The sequence below is a fragment of the Schistosoma haematobium genome, chromosome 5 (assembly GCF_000699445.3).
Source record: "Schistosoma haematobium chromosome 5, whole genome shotgun sequence".
In the NCBI taxonomy this organism is placed as follows: domain Eukaryota; kingdom Metazoa; phylum Platyhelminthes; class Trematoda; order Strigeidida; family Schistosomatidae; genus Schistosoma; species Schistosoma haematobium.
The window spans coordinates 5,203,438-5,228,198 of record NC_067200.1 but is presented as its reverse complement, the minus strand read 5'-3'; the positions used below and the strand labels follow the sequence as shown (position 1 = coordinate 5,228,198).

The following is a 24,761-nucleotide window of genomic DNA, read 5'->3' as shown; positions in this document are numbered from 1 at the left end:
AAAAGAGTAGATGGAATTAAGAAGTACAATAAGAGAAATGTCAGTATATCCATAATCTCTACATGAGAAGATTCTAGAGTTTCCTCCAAGTATCCACTAACTCTGATTGGATAAAAAATAGCCAATCAGCATGCAACAACACAATCTTGCACGGAATATACCTTAATCCAATCTATATTCCGTTAACAGGTTGGTTACTAATGAATATAAAGAGTTCCTTTTTTTACAAGATCACAGTTTCAGGTCAATCAATTACTGATCATTCATGTAAGGTTTGGTATAAGTGTGAGTTTACCAAAGTTACCATATTGGGTTAGCACAAAGAGATTAAGTTTAGCATATCTTGTAAAATAAAATATAGTAAAATGAAATTTAAATAGAAGTTTGTGTTATTAATATCATTCAGTAGAACGATGAATGCTCCACGACCAAATCATTCGGATCAGAGAACAATACTCCATCGATATTTGAATAAATTGTCGAAATTCGATTAAATATTCCTGGTTTTCTATGGTGGTCTAGCTTCAATTGACTCATGACTTCAACTGTTGAAATTACTACAATCTCTACAAAAACCCCTTCTGATACTAAACGACATATGATCACTAGTGACTGGCCTCAAGAGATACATCCCGGAGTTCTAGTGAGAAGCAATGACCAGTTGTGAGGTAGTAGTTCACTGATGACAATGGTGGATGTGTTGAAGTTAGACATTAACATCGTTGGATGCTGGCCGGCTCAGTGGTATAGTCAGTAAAGCGCCTGGCGTGAGAATGGTAGGTCCTGGGTTCGAATCCCGCGAGGCGGGGTCGTGGATGCGCACTGCTGAGGAGTCCCACAATGGGATGGAACGGCCGTCCGGTGCTTTCAGGTCTTCCTTGGTGGTCTAGCTTCTATTGACTCATGATTTCAACTGTTGAGATTAAATATTCATTTCATGAAGCGATGTTATTATTATTGGTAAACAGATGTAAAAAGCAATCCACTTGAAACTTTATTCAGACAGGCAATATCTCACTTGTTATCTTCCAAGTACTATATTGGATCGGACAATTTCAGATATCAAGTCGTGTGTGAGCGACCTCAAGCGGTTGTCCCTTGGGTACTGCGATCATGTTCTCAGGTCACTATGACCACCTCTAATCCAATTTTCTTTTCATGTACCTTCAGAAGAACCTTTTCACGGTGTAGGCAACCAGGAATTGATAACTACCCTCATACTTCTAACACTACACAAGAACATTGTATTCATAATCAATTTCCCTCTTTAATTCCTATTATTCTTCATACATTGACTGAGGTTTTAGTTACAAAGTAGGAGACAGTAAATATTAACAATGAGTATCAACAGATGGCTAAGTCAATCAATCAAGAAACTTATAGGATCTCTTATAGATATTTACTGGTTCATATCCTAAAACCAAGCTTAATCACTTACTTCATCTAATTTAACCATTTTAAAGAACTATCATAGTTAATCTTTTGTGTTCCTCGATATTCCACAACGTCTAATAGTTTTATAGGCATTGGAAAAACGGTAAGTTAAAAATAAGAGCAGACATTTCTAAACTAAATTTTAATCAACCATTGTTTATCTGCTATCTAACTGAATATCATCGTAAGAACCCAAAAGATAAATGTTATCAGTATAAGGTTGTGGAGATTTAATTGAGATCATGAATTAATTGATGTTAAATCAACATTGAAAACCGGAGAGCACTGGACGACTGTTTCGTCCTCCTCAGCAGCGCATATCCACAATCCTGTTCTCGGGATTTTCACATTTTGATTGATGTATTCGACAACAAATTAGTCAATTCAACTGAGCATTCGTACACTACAATATAAGTTTTGTTTTTTTCTTCTGGACAACTAATCTATTTACCAAATCTGTCACCTGATTGGGTAACAACGGATTGGAATTTGCTGAGGTAGTTTCAAACACATCCCTACATTACATAACTCTTGTAGGGAACATGAAGACCAGTGGGGACAATTGGACGTATTTGACACAAAATTGCAGGACTTGTTAATAAAATCTAACAATCATAAAGTAAATGCTTAATTTGCAAAATGTCCACCAGTTGTCTCAAATTGCATCCTGTTTCCATTCTCTACTGTTCGATCCTCTTGTCTCTCTGCTGCCAGACCTTTTGTTCATGACTCACATCATATACTACTTATCTCAATATAAGTAGCACACACCACACTCTTAAAGACAGTTACAACGATATATCACTAGTTAGTAATTGTGAATTAATGTTTTATTAACAAAACAAACAAAAAAAACGATCCAACTTTCTTTTACTCTGTTCAACTTACTCTTGACTTAAAGCAACCTCTAATGGACGATCACATGATATACAATGATAATGTTGCATAAGACTACGTTTTAAACCAGCAGCATCATCTGTTATTTGTCTAATTGGTGATGTATCATGTGTAAATGAATTCAAACGTTTATTTATTGATTTAAATCGTTTCTCTAACCATTCTCTTAATTGTTCCATTTCATCACGATCTAATTTATTTTCCATAGTTTCTTGTAAATCGATTAATAATGATTTGAGTTCATTTTCCTAAAAAGATAAATAGTTTCTTATTGAAGGGGAATAGTAACCAGAGAATTAGACTTTGATAAATTAAATGAACCAATTCTGATAAAGTAAATCACAAACCGATCTAAGTTAGATCACTATTAGAAGCCTAAAAGCAGTGAACAGTCAGTTTATCCTAGTTTGAAGTATCACTCTGTAAAGTTACTAACTTCCAGTTTGAGCCACGTTAGTAGATGCAGATTGCTTGGTTGAGATCCGCGTGACTATCGTAATCAATGGTTGAAGACTCTGGGTGGCATGGCTCAATGGTGAGACTAAAATTACTTCATATATTTCTTTCTACGAACTAACTCTTTCTTCCTGTACTTTGTCCTTATATGCTATCTTTCCGTTATATATTACACCATTGAATTGACTGCTTCTATGAATCAGGTGTTCATCTTCTTGTGCTAATGAATGTATGGCAATTTGGACCGATGCATGTATATGCCTGACTGACTGTCTAAGTTTAAGGTTCCTCAGCAGTGTTCATCCACGATTCCGCAACCAGGAATTCAACTCAGGACCTTCGGCTTCAAACGTGAACACTTAACATCTAGACCATTAAGCCGGCATTCGATTGTATGGAAGTGTAACTTCAGTCAGTACGTGATATTACTTGACCATCTTTCATTTGTTTTCAAATTACTAAGTAACTCAAGCTAAACAGTTTCTCTTGATGGCGTACTTACTATAAGTAGTAAAATTATTAAGCTACAGTTGAAATATCTTAAATGACGAGATTTTGTGAAGATTGATTTAATTTGTTGATTGTATTTGTCTGAGATCGATCTCAGTGGAGGTAACACTGCGAACCAGGAAGCACTAGGAAACACGTACCCATAAACCATCAGGTGTTGGACCCAAGACTTTCAGTTCTTAGAGACAGTCCCATATTAGGAGGAAACATTTGTCTCGTGCTCACTCATCTTCATTCATATCACAACTTAAGTCAGTATGCGACAAATACAGCCCACAACCAAATTACTTTGAATAACTATATGTACGTACGTTAATGTTATCGATCTTTGAATTATGAGTGCTCATATGGGTGAGGTTTGGCAGAGCAAAGATAAAATTCCTACAGTTGAAGAATATATGGAATTCAAAACAACCGTCAACCAATGTCCAAGTCGGAATCATCAATATAAACGTTAAGACAGTCATACTGTATGGAGCTGAAACGTGGAGAACTACTACAACTATCATCAATAAGGTACAAGTATTTATTAATAGTTGTCTACTCAAGATACCCACTATCCGTTGTTTGCCAGATACCATCAGCAACAGCCTTCTATAGGAGAGAACAAACCAGTTTCCATTTGAAAAGCAAATTAGGAAAAGACCCTGGAAGTGGATAGAACATATATAGAGGAAATCATCAAACTTCATCAGGAGGTATGTCCTAACCTGGAATTCTGAAGAGAAACGGAAAAGAGGATGGTCGAAGAACACACTACGTCCAGAATCGGAAGCAAACATGAAAAGGATGAACAGAATCTGGAAACAACTGGAAAGGATTGTTCAAGACAGAGTTGAATAGAGAATACTGGTGGGCGATCTATACTCCTCGACGAGGAGTAACAGGCGTAAGTAAGTAAGTAACTAAGTAATAAGGTATCAACGAATTCACTTGTCTAAGTCATTCTTACTTCTTATATATATACATGAGACAGGTAAATCTTCCTACATAGTTTCATTTACTGTATTTAGTTGAGATATGGATTTAGTATTCATTTATTGATAAAACATTCAATCACAAATATGAAATAAAGTGTATCATTATATACTACTTTGAATAGTAATGAACTTACCGCTACATTTAACTTGGCAAATAGATCTTCAATTAATTTTTCAAGTGTTTGATTTGTATTATCAAATTCTAATCGATTAATGAAACTTTTTACATCTTCTCGATCAGCTTTCTACAATTCAATATAATAAAGATAAAAGTAATTCACTGGAAAGTTTACATGAAAAAGCAAGCCAAAAAAAAACAACAACTTCATTCCATTTGAATCAACATAAGATTTGCCTTAATAAACCGAAAGACATTTAAATCTATATTGAAATACTCATATTATTGTAGACAATCGGTGGATAATTTTAAAATGAATGAACTGTCATGTTATGAAGAAAAGAATGGTACTGGGTTCGAGTCCTGGAATGAACATCAACTCTGAGATGTAGGTATATCCAGCTGAAGAGGAAACGCGCGTTCTGGATTCCATTGCTAAACACTATCTATCTTTGGTTAAAAGGCTTGTGACCTAAGGCTATATCGAAGCAATCCGCACAGAATGCACATATATTAATGTCAGACTAATCAATTGCAGTCCTAGACATCAATGTGAAGATTCAAGTAAACAATACCAAGTGAATTTAAACATCACACCAAGTGTTTATCAGGACTGGATATCTAAGTGGATAACACGATAGCGTTTGAGGCGAATCGTACTAGGTTCAAGTCTCGGAGTGAGGATCAATTCTGGGATACCGGTACATCCAGCTGATGCGTCTCAAATAATATGAAACGTGCGTTCTCCGTTACACTGCTATCTATCATCTATCTTTGATTATAAAGCTTGTGACTTAAGGCAATATCGCGGCAATCTGAATAGGATGTATATATACCATTAAAAGACTGATCAATTGTAGTCCTAAACAACAATGAGAAGATTCAAACAAACAATACCAAATGAAGCTAATCATTTACAATTGTTTTCATTATATTTGTTTCATTATTCATGTTTTATTAAACTCAAGTCAGTTATGTAATTGACAATGTTGATTTCTTAAATTGATAGATTTCATATCATAATATTCTATTTCAATCATTTATGAATTGAAACCTTGAATAAATAATTCATTCATTACAAATGGATAAACAGATAATATCGTCATGATTTGCCTTTTTTATATAGTAATAAAAGTGGTTGCCTAGACGTCTGTCTAGCTATCTGGTGAGAAACCGTGACCAGTGGAGCTAATCCGTGCCGGGTAGAAACAGGTGTCTACCTCAGTACAATGGAAGATGGTCGCACAATTTCGTGGATTAGTTAAGGTTAGACATTAACACCACTGGATGGCGGCTCAGTGGTCTAGTAGGTTAAGTGTTCGCGCGCGAGACTGAAGGCCCTGGGTTCGAATCCCGCGAGCGGGGTCGTGGATGTTCACTGCTGAGCAGTCCCACAATAGGACGAAACGGCCGTCCAGTCCTTCTGGCTTTTCAATGGTGGTCTAACATCAATTGGTTCATGATCTCAATCAAAAACTTAACAATCTCCAAAACCCCTAAACTGATATCTATCTATCTGTTTCTTTGCATACTTACTTGTCCACTTGAATTTATAACAATTTCAAATTATATTAGTTGAATTCATGAGTCGATTTAAGTTAGACCGCCATGGGAGACCTCGAAGTTTTGGATGGTTGTTTCCTCCCAGTAATGGGACTTCTCAGAAGTACACGTTCACAGTCCCGTGCGTGGGAATCGAACTCAAAACCTTTGGTCTTGCGTACGAACACTAAACCTCTAGACCACTGAGCTGGCCGGCATTCAATAGTGTTAATGTCTAACTTTCATTGATCCATAAATGACTGCGTAACCGTTCATCCGTTTCATACACACAGTTCCCTTTATTATTTTTAAAAGAGTAAGAACAATGATTCTAGCAGAATAACATGAATTCATTTTTATTTCGTTGGTTCTCGTCAGCTGCTTAAAACCTGTGATATTTAAGAATCACAATTACATAATGGTTGTAAATTACTTACATGAAAGAGTTTGGTTGGAAGTTATATTGAGGACACATTATTATAGTATAGTAAGGGTGAAAATAAAATTAATAGACTGAATCAGAATGGGTTTTGTGGAGATTTTGAAAATTTCACTGGTTGAAATCATGAGTCAATTAAACCTAGACCACCATGGAAAACCTAGAAGCATTAACATCGTTGGATGGCGGCTCGATGGTCTAGTTGGTTAAGTGCCTGACGCGAGACCGACAGGTCCTAGGTTCGAATCTCGCAGGGGGCGGGGTCGTGGATGCCCACTGCTGAGGAGTTCCAGATTGGGACGAAACGGCCGTCCTGTGCTTCCAGGTTTTGCATGGTGTTCTAGCTTCAACTAACTCATGATTTCAACCAGTGTAATAGACTGAATATTGTAAATATATACCTTATGTGATAAAAGAACATTCTACAACGTTGATTGTGACAGCAATTCAAACGCCTAGAAACAAGTGATTACATAATGAGTAAACATTGATAGGAATAAAATGAGCAAAGCTCAGTTGATAAAAATAAAACTAACAATCTAGAAGATAGTTGAAATAAAAACTCAATGGTGTAATCAATACAAGAAAGAGTTTAAAGAAAAATGTCTAAGATGTCATAAAGGATTATTTGTCATCAAGGCAAAAAAAAGAAAGAATAATAACCATCTCATATTGAACGCATAAATCAGGACCTTAAGCCTGATAGTAATGACTTGAGCGAACTTGAGAAGATAGGAGTTTGTCTGCTTATTAGTCACCTTGAAAGATTCCAAGGTAACGATCTGATGTCTTGGAGATGTTTAGTAATTACATTGTCTGAGCTAGATACCTGTTTCGCTAGCTTAGATAGACTCATGAATTCAATAATTAATATGATTGCAATCTTTACAAACCCCATTCTGATCGTAGTTTCTAATTATTATTATTGTTATTATTATTATTATTTCAACATTTGAGATCATGGGTCAATTGAAGCTAGACCACCAAGGAAGACCTGGAAGCATCGGACTGCCATTCCGCCCCATTGTGGGACTCCTCAGCAGTGCGCAATCACGACCCCGCCTCGCGGGATTTGAACCCAGGATCTATCAGGCTCGCGCCAGTTGCTTAACCAACTAGATCACTGAGCCGGCATCCAACGATGTTAATGTCTAACTTCAACTAATCCACGGAATTGAGCGACACATCCACCATTGTCATCAGTGAGTTACTACCTCACAACTGATCCGGTTGAACTCCACTGGTCACTGCTTCTCACTAGAACTCCAGGATATATCTCTTGAAGCCAGTCACTAGTGAGCATATGTTGATTAGTATCAGAAGGGGTTGGAATTACTACAATCTCCACAAAACTCCTTCTGATATTATTATTATTTAACTGCATAAAACAATAAGCGTAAGTTATTTTATTTTGAAAGAAGATAAACCATGGAAACTTATAAAGTTTACATAATAGTGAGTAGTACAGAACCCATTTATTTTCATTTATTTACTGAGTTTTTTAAAAATATTCACTTAATTTCATAATATCAGTCCGTCAGTCAATTTGTCAGATACAACGTAGGATCAAGCTTATATATACATCGATTGAAGTTGCCATATCTCATTAGCACAACAAGATGAACACCAATTTCAATAAAGGAGTTACTTCAATGGTAGTAATATATAAGAGAAAGAGTGTATATAAAAGAACTAGCTCGTAGAAGGAAAGGTATAAAGTAATTTTAATCTGACGATTTAAGGGAACACAAAGAGTGTATACACCTAAGCCAATGTGATCGATTCTGAACCATGTCACTCAAAGTATCTAACCATTAGTTACGATAGTCACGCGGACCCCGACCAAATAGTTTGAATATACCAACATGGCTAAGACTAAAAGTTAGTGACTTCAATGACTGATGCCACGTTTTGTTCTGGCCGCCCCTAACTTTCTTCCGATCATCTCCAACACTAATCAGCATAGCGCGTCGTGGTACTCGGTGTTCAGGCATACATGACATGTGACCCAACCATCTCAGTCAATGAAGATTCACAACCTCATCAACTGATTTACCATCATTCCCTAATACTCTACATCTAACCTCACTATTACTCACCCGATGATCCCAGCAGATGAGAGCAATATTTCTAAAACTAATGTAAACATGATTGTTTTTAATGGCCATTGTGCATATAAACATAGTCTTATCATTAAATAAATGATATGTATTGTATACACACAATGAATATATCCTGATAGAATATATACTCATCAATCCAAGTTGTCACATCTCATTAGCACAACAAGATGTACATCAAATTTGTAGAAGTAGTTACTTCACTGATATTATAAGGATATAATACAGGAAGAAAGAATGAGTCAGTTTTAACAATGTATATTATAAGTAATATATATATATATATATACATATATATAACACAATTCAATTGAGAGCTTTAAATCATTATAAGTATTTAACAGAATCAAATGCTTCAATAGATTATAGCGGTTTGTTGACATTAGAAATTTATCAACGATTTGGCATATACTAGCTGAATATACTACTGAATAATATGATTGTTATCTTCATTGTATATATCATGTATCCTTTAGCTTTGCTACATCCTATTGCTTCCAAATAACACAATAAATCTTTTGTTTATCTCTTTCTATTCATATCTTACAATTACAATCATGTTGTACATACCTACCTACCCACATACCAACCTATTTACCTACCTACATACCTACATATCTACATACCTGTCTATCTACCTACCTACCTACCTACCTACCTACCTACCTACCTACCTACCTAACACACATTTGATGTAGTTTTATGAGTATTTGATCAAAGAGATTGAAAAATTGTCTAATCCAGGATGAATTTAGGAAGAGAGATAAATTTCACAAGTATAAAATGTCAATAATGAAATGAGTATAAATGATATCCATCTCTTATCTTTGACAAGTATAATCAAATGTCTATGGTAAAACGAAATGAAGAGATAATTAAAGGAATTCATGATATGATCATATATCAATAAGATGAATGAATTTTATCTGTTGTATAGATGAGCTTATAAAAATTTGTCCATAAATGGTGTGACTTTAAGCACGGCTAGTTATCTCGTGATTTATTCGTCAATCTAAATACGACTTATTCAATCTTAGTACTATGCTAACGCAATGACGTTCGACTAGTATGAGCAGCCTAGAATCTTTATTGGTCTTTTGTTCGGTTAGCCCGTTCAGTCGAGTTCAGAGCCGCGAATAACAGCTTTCATTGTGCGAACCATTTATTTCAAACATACTTGGTTTATATACAGACAAACCGCATCAAATCATAAACTAACGAATAACATTTATACAAGATCAAGCCAAAAAGTGGCTGTGAACGTAGGAGACGGTAATCAATAAACTGAATATAATTTAAGAGCAGTAAATCGAATAATAAATAGTTTATGGGTGAAAATAAAGCTTACAATAAGAGGAATATAGATATTCATAATCTAGTTACTGAATAGGTGTACAATGAGAATATACGTATAATATTAGTCCATGAATAGTTCTCAGAATTTTCAGCAATTTGGAAGACTCTCCCGGTCTCCCCATTGTACGAGTATTTCATGTATCTAAATTAATGGTTACTATGGTTGTCAGAATAGGCATCAACATCGTGACTTCCGAAGGAACTCGGCTTTTACCATGAGGTGTCATAACTCTTCTAAATGAAGACCTTCTAACTCGCAGGGCAGAGTTTAAATGGTTTAAATTATATTTTCTGGTTAGCGTTTTTCAGAGAGAGTTAGTTTTCTACGGGATGTGATTGTTAACCCCATGCCCAACCTTCCTCCTTTGTCCGAGATTGAGACCGGCAGTAACCTCAGAAGAGCTCCAGAAAGAGTTCCTTAGAAGTTACCAGTAATTTAATCTTCATCACCAGGATATAACAATAATCATAAGTGAAGTATTAAGGTGATAGTTATAGCGATAAAAACCTTAGTTACTATTATTAGGACAAAATATTAATCTAGTATTCTTTGATTTCAATGATGTTCCGAATACATTCTAGACAATAATAAAAACTAACTTCATATTAGCTAGATGATATAATCTATAGAAAACTGTTACTTGAAACAGTCAAGAAATGAGATTTGTTTGACCGCTCGCCATACTTCTAAAACAACTATTATCATGAGGTCAGATAGTTGGTCAATAGAAACACATGCTATATGTCTGAATCATTTCAATCGGTGAAGATTAGCTACTTGATCAATCGGCTTGATATACTTAGTACTCTAACTCTAATCTAAGAATGGTTAATTTAATGGTTTCGAAATACACGACCAGTGGCTTGAATATACTTGCGATCAAATATCGGAGACCTACAATTACCCTCTAATTTTATAGGTCGCATTTCATAGCCATAAATTAAATCAGAGTGAACTTTTATGTCGTATAGTTGTCTTTTAATTGGTAGACATGTATCTTCCTTACTCCACAGGTAACGTAAGTTGGCAAAATTTATCTGAGCTTTGTAAATTTGTATCGCTATTTCGTCAGAAATCAACCCGTTAAGGGTGATAAAATTTCCAAGATAAGTGAAGTAATCGACACATTCAACTAATTCATTCCATATGATTGATTCAACGATTGATAAAAATCAGTCCTGTAGCAAAATTAAGTATTTATGAAGGGAAAATCTCATTTCATATAAGTTTATATAACTGCTTAATGAGGTTAGAAAACTCTGACCGAACAGAACTGTACTATTTGAGCCTCTTGAGTTAATAAGCGAATAAATACTGTTTCGAAGTAGATTGTATTTGTCACATATTAATCTTGTTTGCGGTAGCATTGAAAATCAAGCAGGACTGTAAAACCGTTTTGTTCTGTTATGATGATACTAACCCAGTGTATATCTACAACTTCACCATTGTTCAAATCTACGAACTTCGGCTCCTAGGGCAAATGTCTAATTAATGGAACCTTTCAGTCAACCAACAGTATAATTCCAAATCCAATCAGCTTGAAGTATAACATAAATATCATCCAATCCCACTAATTAAAACCAGTTCATCCTTAAAATATCTAAGCTGAACAAATTGTAACTTCTAACTGGACATTCAAGAACATCTCAAAGTAAAGTCACTAGTAAGCTAACTAGTTTAACTGATTAGTTCTATCGACAATTGAATAAAGTCGGAATTGTGCAAAACGAATACACCAAATCAATGACAAATACCCATCTACTAATTAAACCAACCTCCATAAAACTACAATACCGTTAGTTTTAATGCTAGTGGGATATTATTATTATTATTATTATTATTATTATTATTATTATTATTATTATTATCAGTGTAAATACGTAGTACGTCAGAAATTCTATTTCACTTGGTAAATAATGCACGTGTGTGTGTGTGTGTGCGCGCATAGAAACACGAATATACTTTTGTTTACACCCTATTGTCATATAATATGAACCAGTGAAATTCTTTCATCCCTAATTTAAAATAATATAAACTGTTATTTAATTGGTTAGCTTATATTAAACATTTTTTTCTACCATGAATACAGCCGATATTATTAGATTCGAAGTAGAATATTTTTGTGTTCGATTAAAATGAACCAATAATTCTAATTAATGTTCTCTTCTATCCATTGAATGAACCCTCTTTCAACAATTTCTCATAATATAAAGGATATAAATTTTACGTTCGCCTTGTATTAGAAGTTTCAAATTATTGTCATTTAGTTCAAATTGTGTAATCAAATATATTTAGTAAACATTACTTAACTACTTATTAGTAGTTTGAATTTATCGCTAAAAAGAAACACACACTATCACTTATGTTACCTAATTCATTAGATCAATTATCGGAAAGAACTCAAATTCATGGAACAAATACTATTACTACTAATCATAATAATAATAATAACAATAATAATACAAATCAATTCAGCGGTTTTCGTCTAGGCATTATACAATTATTAAATCATAGTACAATACATGGTTTATCGCATCTATCCAAAGCAACTAATCATATAAATCGTTTCATCTGGTTCATATTATGGTTAATTGGTATGATTGGATTTTTAATTAATTTATCATATATTATTGAACATTATTTATCATATCCAATATTGACTAGTTATATTAATGATTATGAAGCATTTCAATGGCCTGATATTATATTATGTAATGCAATGGCACCATATAATGTCTATGATAAACAATATAATATATTATGGAATAAATATATGAATTTAGCAAGGAATCTATCATTGCATATACCAAATGATTTATTTCTAAATATAGATGATATAGATACTAATGAAATTATAATACAATCATTAATACATTCAACAATATCTTATTGGGAATTCAATATTGGTAATATTGATAATATGTTTCAATTTATTGCAATGGATAATGGTTATCAAGGTATACGTTTATCAGTTGGATTAGATGATAATTTAGTTATGTTACCAATACCATTAAATCAATATTTTTATACACAAATATTACAAAAACGTTATAATGTACCATGTTTTAATTTTCAAGTAAGTATGATATTTGAATGAGTATTTTATATAAACATAGATATACATATTTTATATTAACACATAGATATTGGTAATAAGGAGGTACCAAATACATATGCACCACACAGATCTCATTTGATATGTGTGAGAGCTATGATACTGGCCGGGTGTTCAAATCGAAGCAGGTAGTTTTCTTAAGAGGCTACACCCGGAGCCTTCGACCCGAAGGTCTGATCCACAAGGCAGGGAAGCATCGTAAACAGATGCAGTCCCATAGTAGTCGGCGACCAATAATTGGTTCATACGCCATTTGTTCCCTTAGGGTACTGGAACCCATATACACCATTGGTTTGAAATCAGTGTTTTCCGACTTCCGTAAACAACACCACACCACCACGAGAAGGCAGTGAGTAGGACTTTCCTGGCGGAAGCTATATATGCGTGCCCATGTGAGAGCATTTCGAGAGGGTGAGCGGACTCTCCTCACTTTCGGCCGTAACAGGGCATTTGGGGGCGATAGATATTAGTTAGTAATGGAATCGAGTTTGATGAGTGTTTTGTCCTATTTGAGATTCGTCAGCTAGTGGATATACTTGGATCTTAGAGTTTATGTTCAGAAGCAAGTGGCTAAGTGGATAATATGATGGTGTTTGAAGCAAATGGTCTTGGTTTCGAGTCACAGAGTGAACATCAACTCTGAGATGTAGGTACATCCTAGTTGACGAGTACCAAATATGACAAAATGTGCATCCTCCATTCCACTACTATTCACCATCCAACTTTGCTTAAAAAGCTTGTGACTTAAGGCTATACCGAAGCAATCCGCACAGGATGCACATATGCCAATAAGAGACTGATCAATTGCAGTCCTTAACATCAATGTGAAGATTCAAGTAAACAATACCACTGAGATTATTTGTTTTGTGTGTTTGTGTCATTTCTGTCTATGATACAATATAACAAGTTGGTTGAAGTCATGAACTAATCTAAATTAGACAACTACTCAATACCTGGAAGCACTGAACACCCATTTTTTTCCTAATGTAGGATTCTTAATCAGTGTGGAAGTGAGGATCGTAATCAAGACCTTCAGTCTCTTGTGTGTGAACGCTTGACATCTTGATAAATAAACCAGAAATCAGTAGTAGAAATAATTAACTTCAACAGGCCCACGATATTACGTTAGTTATATCAATGAAAGTGAAACAATGCAATAATACTTTATAATTTGTAAATATACCTCCATTCAATATCAGTTTGTGATCAGCACAATCTGTTACTAATAATAATGTATTGACATAGCTTTAAAGTATAAATACATCACCATAAGTCATTCGTAATTCTAGTCGATTAATAGGTTATCAGTATGAAACTAATGATTACACCGAATATTCATTAATGATGTGTTCCCTTATAGAACTAAAACAATGATCTGTTTGGATTTTCAATTTCACTTTTGAATTGATGGGGGCAAATGAATTACCGATATAGAGCATAGTTGTATTTTTAAAGGTCGACGTCATGAGTCAATTGAAGCTAGACCACCATGGAAAAACTGGAATTACTGGACGGCCGTTTCGTCCCAGTGTGAGGCTCCTCAGCAGTGCGCATCCACGATCCCGCCTTGCGAGATTCGAACCCAGGACCTATCGGTCTCGCACGCGAGCGCTTAACCACTAAACCACTGAGAAGGCTTCCAGGTTTTCCATGGTGATCTAGCTTCAATTGGATCATGAATTCAACTATTGAAATAACTATAATACCTACAAAACCCCTCTCTGATTATAGTTGTATTTGTTAATAACTGTGAAATAAAAGCGGACGGAGTGAAATTTTCGTGGGTTATTTAAAAGATGTCTTATTCCGCTCGTGAATTCTATCGGTTATGTCCACTGGCCTAATAAAGTCAACATTTTCTCCGATTTCTAGTTTCTGTTTGATGTTTTAAGGGAGACATTTGAGCTACAATTGATGTAATAGACGTTTATTTACTATACAATTCCCCAATACATTTGTCATGTGGCTATTTAATTGAGACGGTGTGCTGTCACATAGCTCTACATTAGCTAAAAGTTGATCAATTGTCTGCTGGTCGGTGAGAGATATGACACGAACGATCTCTGTTTTTAGGCAATCGTATGATGAGTCTGAATCCGGCTTAAAAATAACATCAGGCACTTGTTCATTAACGTCTTCCGGCATCAATGAGTATGCATAGCTAATTTCGTACTCTGACTTGTGATTGCTTTTGTAACAAAAAAGCTTTCTAAGCGTACAAACTAGAGTTTAGTCTTTCAGGATTTCAAGACAGGTAATGATACAGAGATGGCACCCACGAAGATAAACTTAGATGAAAGGCTTGGTGAATCATCAAGTGACATCCAAAAATGGTTGAGAAAGTTGAAAAGAGAAAGCTATCAAAAGTTCGTGTTTAATTTTAAGTGTCTTATTTCATTGGCCTAAAGGTCTAATCCACAAGGCAGTGGAACAATGTAAGGAGTTCCAGTCACATAGTAGCAGGTGATCAACAACTAATTCATACGCCTTGTGTTCCCTCAGGATCCTAGAGCCCATGTACACTACTGATTTGGACCCTTCGTGTCCACCAACCTAGTTCGAGCTCCAGGAATTCGCTTTTCGTCCTCTCGATTTCGTAAACAACACCCCTACAGCGAGGACGTAACAGTAACTTCATTGAAAATACATCCATCTTTGGATTTTATGTTTTACAATCACATTAAAGAATGTACATGGACGTTGAGAAGAAAAAAGAATTTTCCAAGGAATTCTGTTGTTCGATAGGAAGAAATCCTTTCAAAAATGATGTTTATACTAATTTTAAGGGATAAATTATTTTGATAAATTCATAGTGATTGGCTTCAAGATGTATTTCCTGGAGTTCTAGTGAGAAGCCATGACCAATGGAGCTAATCCATGTCAAATAGAGACAAGTATCTACTTTAGATAATGGATGAATGGTTGCGCAGTCATACATGGATCGATTGAAGTTAGACATTAACACTGTTGTACACTGGTTGGCTCAGTGGTCTTCAGGTTAAGCGTTCGCGCGCGAGACTAAAGGTCCTGGGTTCGAATCACATGTGGAGGATCGCGGATGCGCTCTGCTGAGGAGCCCCATACTAGGACGAAACGATCAGCCAGTGCTTCTAAGCTCTCCACGGTGGTCTAACTTTATCTGACCCATGAATCCAACCATTAAATTACTATAATCTTCACAAAACCCCCTTTCTGACAATAGAAATGAAAACTTTTTTCAGATGATTTATGATCACTGATAGGTTGGTTGATAAATGGGAAAATTAGAAAATCGTCTTTGATGGATAACAGCCTCGAATAAAACACACACTTCATTCTATTCAAAAGTAGTCTAATGGATGTATACATACAGATTGATAGATTAAGCGAGTCCAAAAATATCACATACATTGATGGGATTTGATTAGACATGTAGTCAATGTCTCAATTTACATGTCATTGTCTAGGTCAAACGAATGAATGTTTATACATTTGCGATTTGTATATAAACCTATTCTGTTTTGTAAATTATAGCTTTCTAGTGTTATTTGTTTTTCTTTTTAGTTTCGTTGGCTGTTGAGCATGTTTATTGGAAGTGTGTGTAAGTGTGTGTGTGTGTCTAAATCGGGCACCGTGGATATATGCATTCCCGTTCAATTCATCAAAGCGAATAGTTGCTAGTATCCACACCAGTGAATAGCTTTGAGGGGAAATTTCATTAGTTCGAGTCAAATGTGAGATAGTTACCCACTGAAGACAATGGAAGATGGTCGCACACTATCATGGAGTGATCGAAGTTAGATTTCTACACCATTGGGTATCGACAAAGCAATCAAGAATTTGAGCGTTTGTAATCGAGCCAAAAGGTACTGGGTTCGACCTGCGTGTGTGGGGTTGTGAATGTACACTTCAGCGAGGTCCAATACTAGAACGAAGTAATCGTCCAGTGTTCTCATGTCTCCAATGGTGATTTAACCTAGATTAGTTCGTGATTTCAAAGTTCTGACTAGTTACCTCGTTAACTCGTTATTGCGTTCCACTGTGCTAATATACATGAGGTGACTACAGTTGATGTACATTTGTCCAAAACCTTTAATTATTTATAACTTGATAACTGAGAAACACAAATCATTGGATACTGATTCACTTGTTCAAAAGTTAAGCAGTTACCATGATATCTGAAAGTTCTATGTTCGCTCCCTGGTGGGTTCAAAGATGCTCACTACTGAAGAGTCTAGGATGAAATAAGCATCTAGTTTTTTTTCTGGTTTTCAGTGGTTTTCTAGCTAAGATCATTCTATGGTGCAAGTTATGAAAGTATTAAGAATTGTTTAAGTTGATTATATGATAGACACTAGCTAAATATACTACTGAATAATATGATTGTTATCTTCATTATATATCATGTATCCTTTAGATTTGCTACATCCCATTACTTCCAAATAACACAATAAATCTTTTGTTTATCTCTTTCTATTCATATCTTACTACTACAATCATGATGTACATACCTACCTACCTACCTACCTACCTACCTACATACCTTCCTACCCACATACATACATATCTATACATCTACCTACCTAGCACACATTTGATGTAGTTTTATGAGCATTTGATCAAAGAGATTGAAAAATTGTATAATCAAAGAAGAATTTAGAGAGAGATAAATTTCACAAGTATAAAATGTCAATAATGAAATGAGTATAAATGATATCCATCTCTTATCTTTGACAAGTATAATCAAATGTCTATGTTAAAAAAAGTGGCATAGATTAAATCTTCTTTGTGTCCATCTTATAAACATATAACATTAAAGAAACTATTTGATCTCTTATCGAATAATAATAAAAATTATACTCAGAGATTGAATTAGTTGACTAGTTGAATTCCTGAGTCTATCTAAGCTAGATAATCAGTGAAAACCTGGAAGTACTAGATGGTCGTTTCATCCTAGTATGGGACTTCTCAGCAGTAAACATCCACTATTCCACACACGGGACTCGAGTGTACAATCTTTGGTCTTGTGTGTGAACACTTAACCTCTAGACCACTAAGCTGGAAGATATTTAATGGTGTTAATGTCTCAGTCCAACCAGTTCATGATATTGCGCGACCGTTTACCATTGTCTTCAGTGAGTACCTGCCTTAAGGCCAGTCGTTAGTGAGTACATGATTAAGAGTTCCAGACTAGAACGAAACGGCTATCTAGTACTTCTAGGTTTTCACTGATTGTCTAGCTTAAATCAACTCATGAATTCAACTATTTAAAATGAACAATTGTTAAGCATTATAAATTATTGGATTAGTGTTAACTATTCACTATATTGAATTGATATCTACTGTAATGTGTATTTGTTTCCTACCTACAACTGTCTATTCCGTGTCATCTAATTCCTTTCATTTGAAAAAATTAATCTGTTATTCATAATAGTCTGTGTAAAGAATTTATGTATTTAGTGAATACAAACAATATCATCATTCCAAGGGTATATATATGTATATTGATCCGTTGAACGAAATCAAATCTTGTTATTGGCCAATTTTTTATCAGAATTTAACAATTGATCAGTCTCTTGTTAGTATATGTGTATCCTATTCGAACTGCCTCGATATTACTTTAAGTCACATATATTATAAGCATTGATGGAAAGTAACTAGCAGTAGAATATAGGACGCGCGGTTCGTCCTATTTGGGACTCGTCGCTTGGATATACCTGAATCTCAGAGTTGATGTCCACTCAATAGCTAAGTGGATAACGTGATGGCGTTTGAAACGAATGGTACTGGTTTCGAGTCCTGGAGTGGACATCAACTCAGAGATGTAGGTACATCCACCTGACGCATCCCGAGTAGGACGAAACGCACGTGCACTGTACCCCTCAACATCTTCAGGCACTGGTTACGATGAACATGCGGACCAAACATGGTCCAGTCTAATAGTCAACAATTTCATAAACTGATGCCATATCTTACTTTTTCCCAACTTAATTCTACACTAGCTAGCATCGCCAGTTGTGTTAAACACTGGTTACAAATGCGTAACACATGTCCCTACCATGTTAGTCGATGGATACCCATCACTCCCTAATCGACCGATTTGTCATTTTGGTTTAGTACCATTATGTCTAACCTCACCATTTCTCATTCAATCATCCCATAAGAAATAAGAAATATTTTTAACTTACCTATAGTCGGTAACGTGTAGCCTATCCGTAACTTGTACTTCCATTGACTAGGTTTAAGAGGGATAAAGTAATGCAGAGAGCATAATCATTCCTATCTATCAAGATTTGTATTTTTCTGTTGTTGACATAGTCATTGCTGAATTTGATCAGATGTTGTCAGGGTTATGATCTCTTTGGTCGAATATCAATATTCCTCATCATTTACAAGTTATTTCATGTTTCTTATTATTTCTATTAATATACATTAGCGACGAGGCTCAGAGCAAAATAAACCCTAAGCTACTCACTCATTCGATTACAAACAACACTATCTTACTTTTATTTACTAATCATTTCGTCAATTCCCAACCTTTCACTTTCTTCGGTTTGAGTTCCACTTCTTCACACATACACACACACACACACTCAAATTCAATCTAGCCCAAGTACTGATCATTTCAAAAATAGAAAGTCAAGTACGCCACTAAAGGCAAGTTTTAAATGGTATATTAAAACTTTTGTATAACGGTACAATACATTTTAATTTCCCTTGGGAACTTCAAAATTAGTACTAATACATAGGCGGGGGTGGGGGTGGGAAGTTTAAGCAGAAAGTTACACTGATTCAGTAAAACGTTCAATTGGCCAAATGTTCAATCATGTATGTGTGTGTGTGTGTGTAGGTATATACATAAGTTTGTATATTAAAAACTTTTGTATTAAAATATTAATTCTTTTTGAAGATAACCAAAGTCAATTTAAAACTTGAAGTGAATTACTTTTTAGTAAAAGCTTGAATTTTGAATCATATTAGCTGTAATAATGAACAAATTGCAGTACATTTTTCTGAATAATCAGAACCGATAAGTCCTGGGTTTGAATCCCGCGGGCGAGATTGTTGATGTTTACTGTTGAGAAGTTTCATAATAGGACGAAACAACCGTCCGATGTCTCCAGATTTTTCATGGTGATCTACCTTTATTTGACTCATGAATTCAACCATATAATTATTATCTTGTTTAGATCAAGTCTTATTCGATAACTAATGTGATTCAGTTCGAATTGTTATTACCTTTCAAATAAATTCAGTTACAATTTACACATCTAAAACAGTTGCTCAACAAACGATGCAGGATAATAAGATCCAGATTGTCTAGAAAGCTTTGAGTGATTTATGGGAAATAATAATCTAAATTACACATTCATTGTGATCATAAACTGACCAATGTAAGACAAACATTGGAAACCTGGATAGTTATTTCGTTCTAGTATGGGGCTTCTCAGGTGTAAGCATTCACAATCTCCCACATGGGACTCGAACCCAGGACAGTCAGTCTCGTGTGAGAATTCCTAACCTCTAGATCATTAAGCCACCATCTAACAGTGTTAATGTCTCACTTCAAACAATCCACGCTATTACGCGAACATCTTAAATTGTCTTCGTTAAGTAACTGCCTCACACTCGAACACAGATGAACTCAATTGATCACAGCTTCTCACGAGAACTCTAAGAAGTACTTCTCAACGCTGGTCACTAATCAGCGCATGACAATTATTTCACTGCTGTATTTAAGTTATAAATACTGTAGATAGATAAGTGTAAATAAACTTTGTATTCATTAATTTGATTGTTTTTAACGACTACCACTGTGGTGTAAGCTACTTATATCCACATAAGTAGTATATAACGATGGTCGGGAATAGAATGTATTTCAGTAGAAGATCGAGAAGAAAAGAATGGGAATAGAAAGCAGTTGATATGACAATTGAGAAACAATGAAATCCGATACAACTCACTAATATTTGCAAAAGAAACCATCAAGTTTGAGACAATGGATTGATATATTACAAATGAAGTATTTACTGTATGATTCTAAGATTTAAGTGAGATGTTCTGTAATTTCATGTTCGACTACATTCGATTGTCCCCAATCGTATTCTTGTTCCCTACAATACTTATTATTATTTATTATTAGATACCAATTAATGTATATCTAACCGATTTATTGAAGTTTTATACATCCTTCAAGTCTTTTTAGACAGTCATCATCTTAAAGACGATCAAATTTATCAAAGTTTAAAAGCAATTAGATGGAAGTGATTGATATCCACTGATTGATAAGCATATCTCCACATAACATTTAATGTTTAAACAATTGATGAGGATAGAAAGGCTGATATATACATATATATTCAAACACTGTATGTTTATTGAAATAAGATAGAGTCAATGTATATGTATATAATGTATACTACTTATGTCTACATAAGTAGTATATAACATTCATCAGAAATGGAATACTTAGCCACAGAATATTGGAAAGATAGAATGGAGGAGAATGGAAACAAAGAGTAATTATTATTATGGTAATGAAAGAAGGATGAGTTTTGAGACAAGTGTAAGAGGATTTGAAAATGACGTAATGAAGGTATGGTGTTTACATTTGATGAAAGAACTCTGTAATTTTGTATTTAAATACTATTGGTTGCCCGCATCTGTATATTTGTTTATTACATGTATATATATACCATTTCAAGTGGTTCACAGTTATGTCGTCTAAAGTCTCAGACCATTGTTTTTAATTATCCTACTGATCTTAAACTAGATAGCTTAGATCTGTCTATATAACTTTGATTCACAGTGAATAGCTTTTTGAACTGATGGTTATTTCTAGCTTGTTCACAAAAATTAATGTCATTATGTATATGATTTCATAGAAAAAAATTTAACTATACAAATATATATTTATATTTTAATAGTTGAACTCATGAGTCAATTAAAGATAGACTATTATGGAAAACCTAGAAACCCTGAAGGGCCGTTTCGTTCCAATATTGTAATCCTCATCAGTGCACATTTACGGTCCCGCCTCAGAGGATTCGAACCCAGGAGCTTTTGGTCTCACACACAACCTTTTAACCTCTAAACCACTAAGCTGGTCGGCATCCGACCACGTTAATATCTAAATTCATCGATACATATACATATATATTTTAATAGTTGAGTTCATGAGTCAATTAAAAATAGACCACTATGGAAAACACGGAAGTACTGAACAACCGTTTCGTCCCAGCACTAGATTACTCATTGGTATGCATTCACGACCACACAAGCGGGACTCGAACTCAGGATCCTTCAGTCTCACGCGCCTACGCTCAACCTCTAGGCCACTGAGCTGGCTGGCACACAACAGTGTTGGTGTCTAACTTTAATCAATCCATATATATAAATAGTAATAGTTAAATTCATGAGTCAATTAAAGCTAGGCCACTATGGAAAACCTGGAAGCATTGAACGGTCATTTCTTCCTAGTATGGTTCTCCACCTCAGTGCACATCCACGATCCTGTCCGCTGGATTCGAACTCAGAACCTGTTTGTCTTGTACACAAACCACTAACCCTAACCGGTATTCATTTATGTTTTTATCTTTCTTTCTGTTTATTCTTCTTCTTCTTACAGATTTCACGTCATTTAAATAAAACCAATTATCATCATATAGAAAAACTTGCTTTTGGTATTAAATTTAATTATCAAAGTTATTTAATTATTAATTCATCTTATACATCACATATGATTGATTTATATATCACATTACCAAATCATTTCCCTAATATGAATTCCATTGAATTAATACCTGGTTATATAAATCATATTAAATTAGAAATGTTACGTATAAAACGTATCAAACACCACTATTACCATCATCATCATCATCATCACCGTCACCATCATGAACACCAACACCAACATCAATCATTATGTAATGAGAACAAATTTTCAACAATCATATATGATGGTGATTTAATTAATAAACGTTTAATCTATGGTTCCAATGAATTATGTCATCGTATATTATCACAATATTTATATTTAAATGAATGTCATTGTTATAGTCCTTTCTTACCTTATGGTTACTATGGTAACATACCCATCATCAATAATCATAATAAAACAATTGAATATCATCCAGCTTTATGTTTAAATATGTCATTATTTAATAAGAATCAATTAATTGATAATGTTAATTGTATGTATCGTGTCTATCAAAAATACAATAACCTTAGTTTATATATGAATTTAATTGAAGCGAAACAATGTGATCTCTTACATCATTTACCATATTGTGATCATGTTTATTATCAAAATTTTGGTATACATCGTATTATTATGAATGAATTATGGAGTAATACATATAATGATGCAAGAGCCACATTTTTAATTCGTACATTTCGTGATGTATTTACTAACAATACTACTACTTATAATAATACTACTTATAATACTACTTATAATAATGAGAAATTAACAACACAACAAATTTTATTAGAAATGCGTAATAATTTTGGTTTATTAATTATAGAACGTAATAGACCACAAGGTAAATTAGTACGTGAAGAACAAGAATATTCATTAGCACAATTATTATCAGATATTGGTGGTAATATGGGTTTATGGATTGGGATCTCTGTTATTGGTCTATTTGAATTTATTGAATTAATTAGTTTTATATTATATACATTATGTAATTATATCATTCATTTATGTAGGAAAAATTGAGAAGATACAAAAAAATCAAGAATTTCTTTCTTTTTACTTGATTGAGATCATGAACTGATCAATGTTAGATCTAGAAGTATTAGATGGCTGTTTCGTCCAATTGTGGGATTCCTCAGAAGTGTGTGTTTATGATCTCGCCTCGCGAGATTTGAATCCAGCCCCTATTGGTCGTAAACTAGCGCTTAACCTCTAAACCACTGATAGATAGATAGATAGATAGATAGATAAATATGTGGATAGATAGATAACGTTATATCTAGAGCTTAGATATACCGCGTATAACTTGAGCACTTGGACTCTGGAACTCTCCCAAGGAGCAAACGAAAGGACAGAAGACATGTAAAAGGAATGCTATTCCAATCAGTGTCAATTATGATACAAAACTGTTACGTATTTATAGTTTTTAGTGAAAACGAAATCATCATTATAGTTAACCAATCCGCATAAGCATTTGTACAATAGGGAAGCTACACGTAGTGATCCTGAAATATTCTTCCAAAAGATGATTGGATTGAATATATTCGGCTCTTTCTGAGCTTCTTAGAGCTTCCTCAAGTTCATCCGTGGACTGTCCTCACATACCTGTCGCTACATGACACGGATTAACTCCACTAGTCACGGCTTCTCACTAGAACTCTGAGAATTCCCTAACGAAGCTAGTCACTAGTGAGCACATGGTAATCATTAGTATAGGGTTGTGGAGATTATTAAATTTTTGATTGAGATCATGAATCGATAGATGTTAGATCTAGAAGTATTGGATAACTGTTTCGTCCAATTGTAGGACTCCTCAGAAGTGCATATTCATAATCCTACCTTCCAAGATTCGAGCCCAGAACCTATCCGTCTCACGCACAAATGTTTAACCTCTAGACCACTCAGTTGGTCGGCATCCAACGGTGTTAATAACAATACTATTACATAATCAGATTTTTTTTGTTTATTTTAAACGAGACCCTGAATAATTGATCACAAAGTGTCATTGTTTACAGTTGATAATTTGACAACCTATTGCATTCTTTTTACCATGTTGACATATATGCATAGGTATATAAGGAATGTATATGTATGTTTAAGTGTGTGTGTGT

General features: G+C 34.5%; 2 protein-coding genes across 3 annotated transcripts in view; one reads left to right on the top strand and one right to left on the bottom strand.

Moving 5' to 3' along the window:
- QRICH2_1 (Glutamine-rich protein 2) overlaps positions 1 to 24,761 on the bottom strand; it is a 104,579-nt gene that overhangs the window by 27,579 nt on the left and 52,239 nt on the right. For both annotated transcript variants that reach the window (XM_051217352.1, XM_051217353.1), the window contains 2 exons: positions 4,412 to 4,522; positions 2,323 to 2,579 (listed from right to left, as the gene is read on the bottom strand). In XM_051217352.1, the coding sequence (XP_051064742.1) occupies positions 2,323 to 2,579; positions 4,412 to 4,522 (368 nt within the window). The remainder of the gene's footprint in view (positions 1 to 2,322; positions 2,580 to 4,411; positions 4,523 to 24,761) is intronic.
- Positions 12,090 to 23,673, top strand: MS3_00009015 (uncharacterized protein; the record flags this gene model as incomplete). The annotated part of the gene is made up of 2 exons (XM_035733474.2): positions 12,090 to 12,929; positions 22,576 to 23,673. The coding sequence occupies exons 1-2, from the start codon at positions 12,216 to 12,218 to the stop codon at positions 23,671 to 23,673; spliced, it is 1,812 nt and encodes a 603-aa protein (XP_035590261.1). The 5' UTR covers positions 12,090 to 12,215.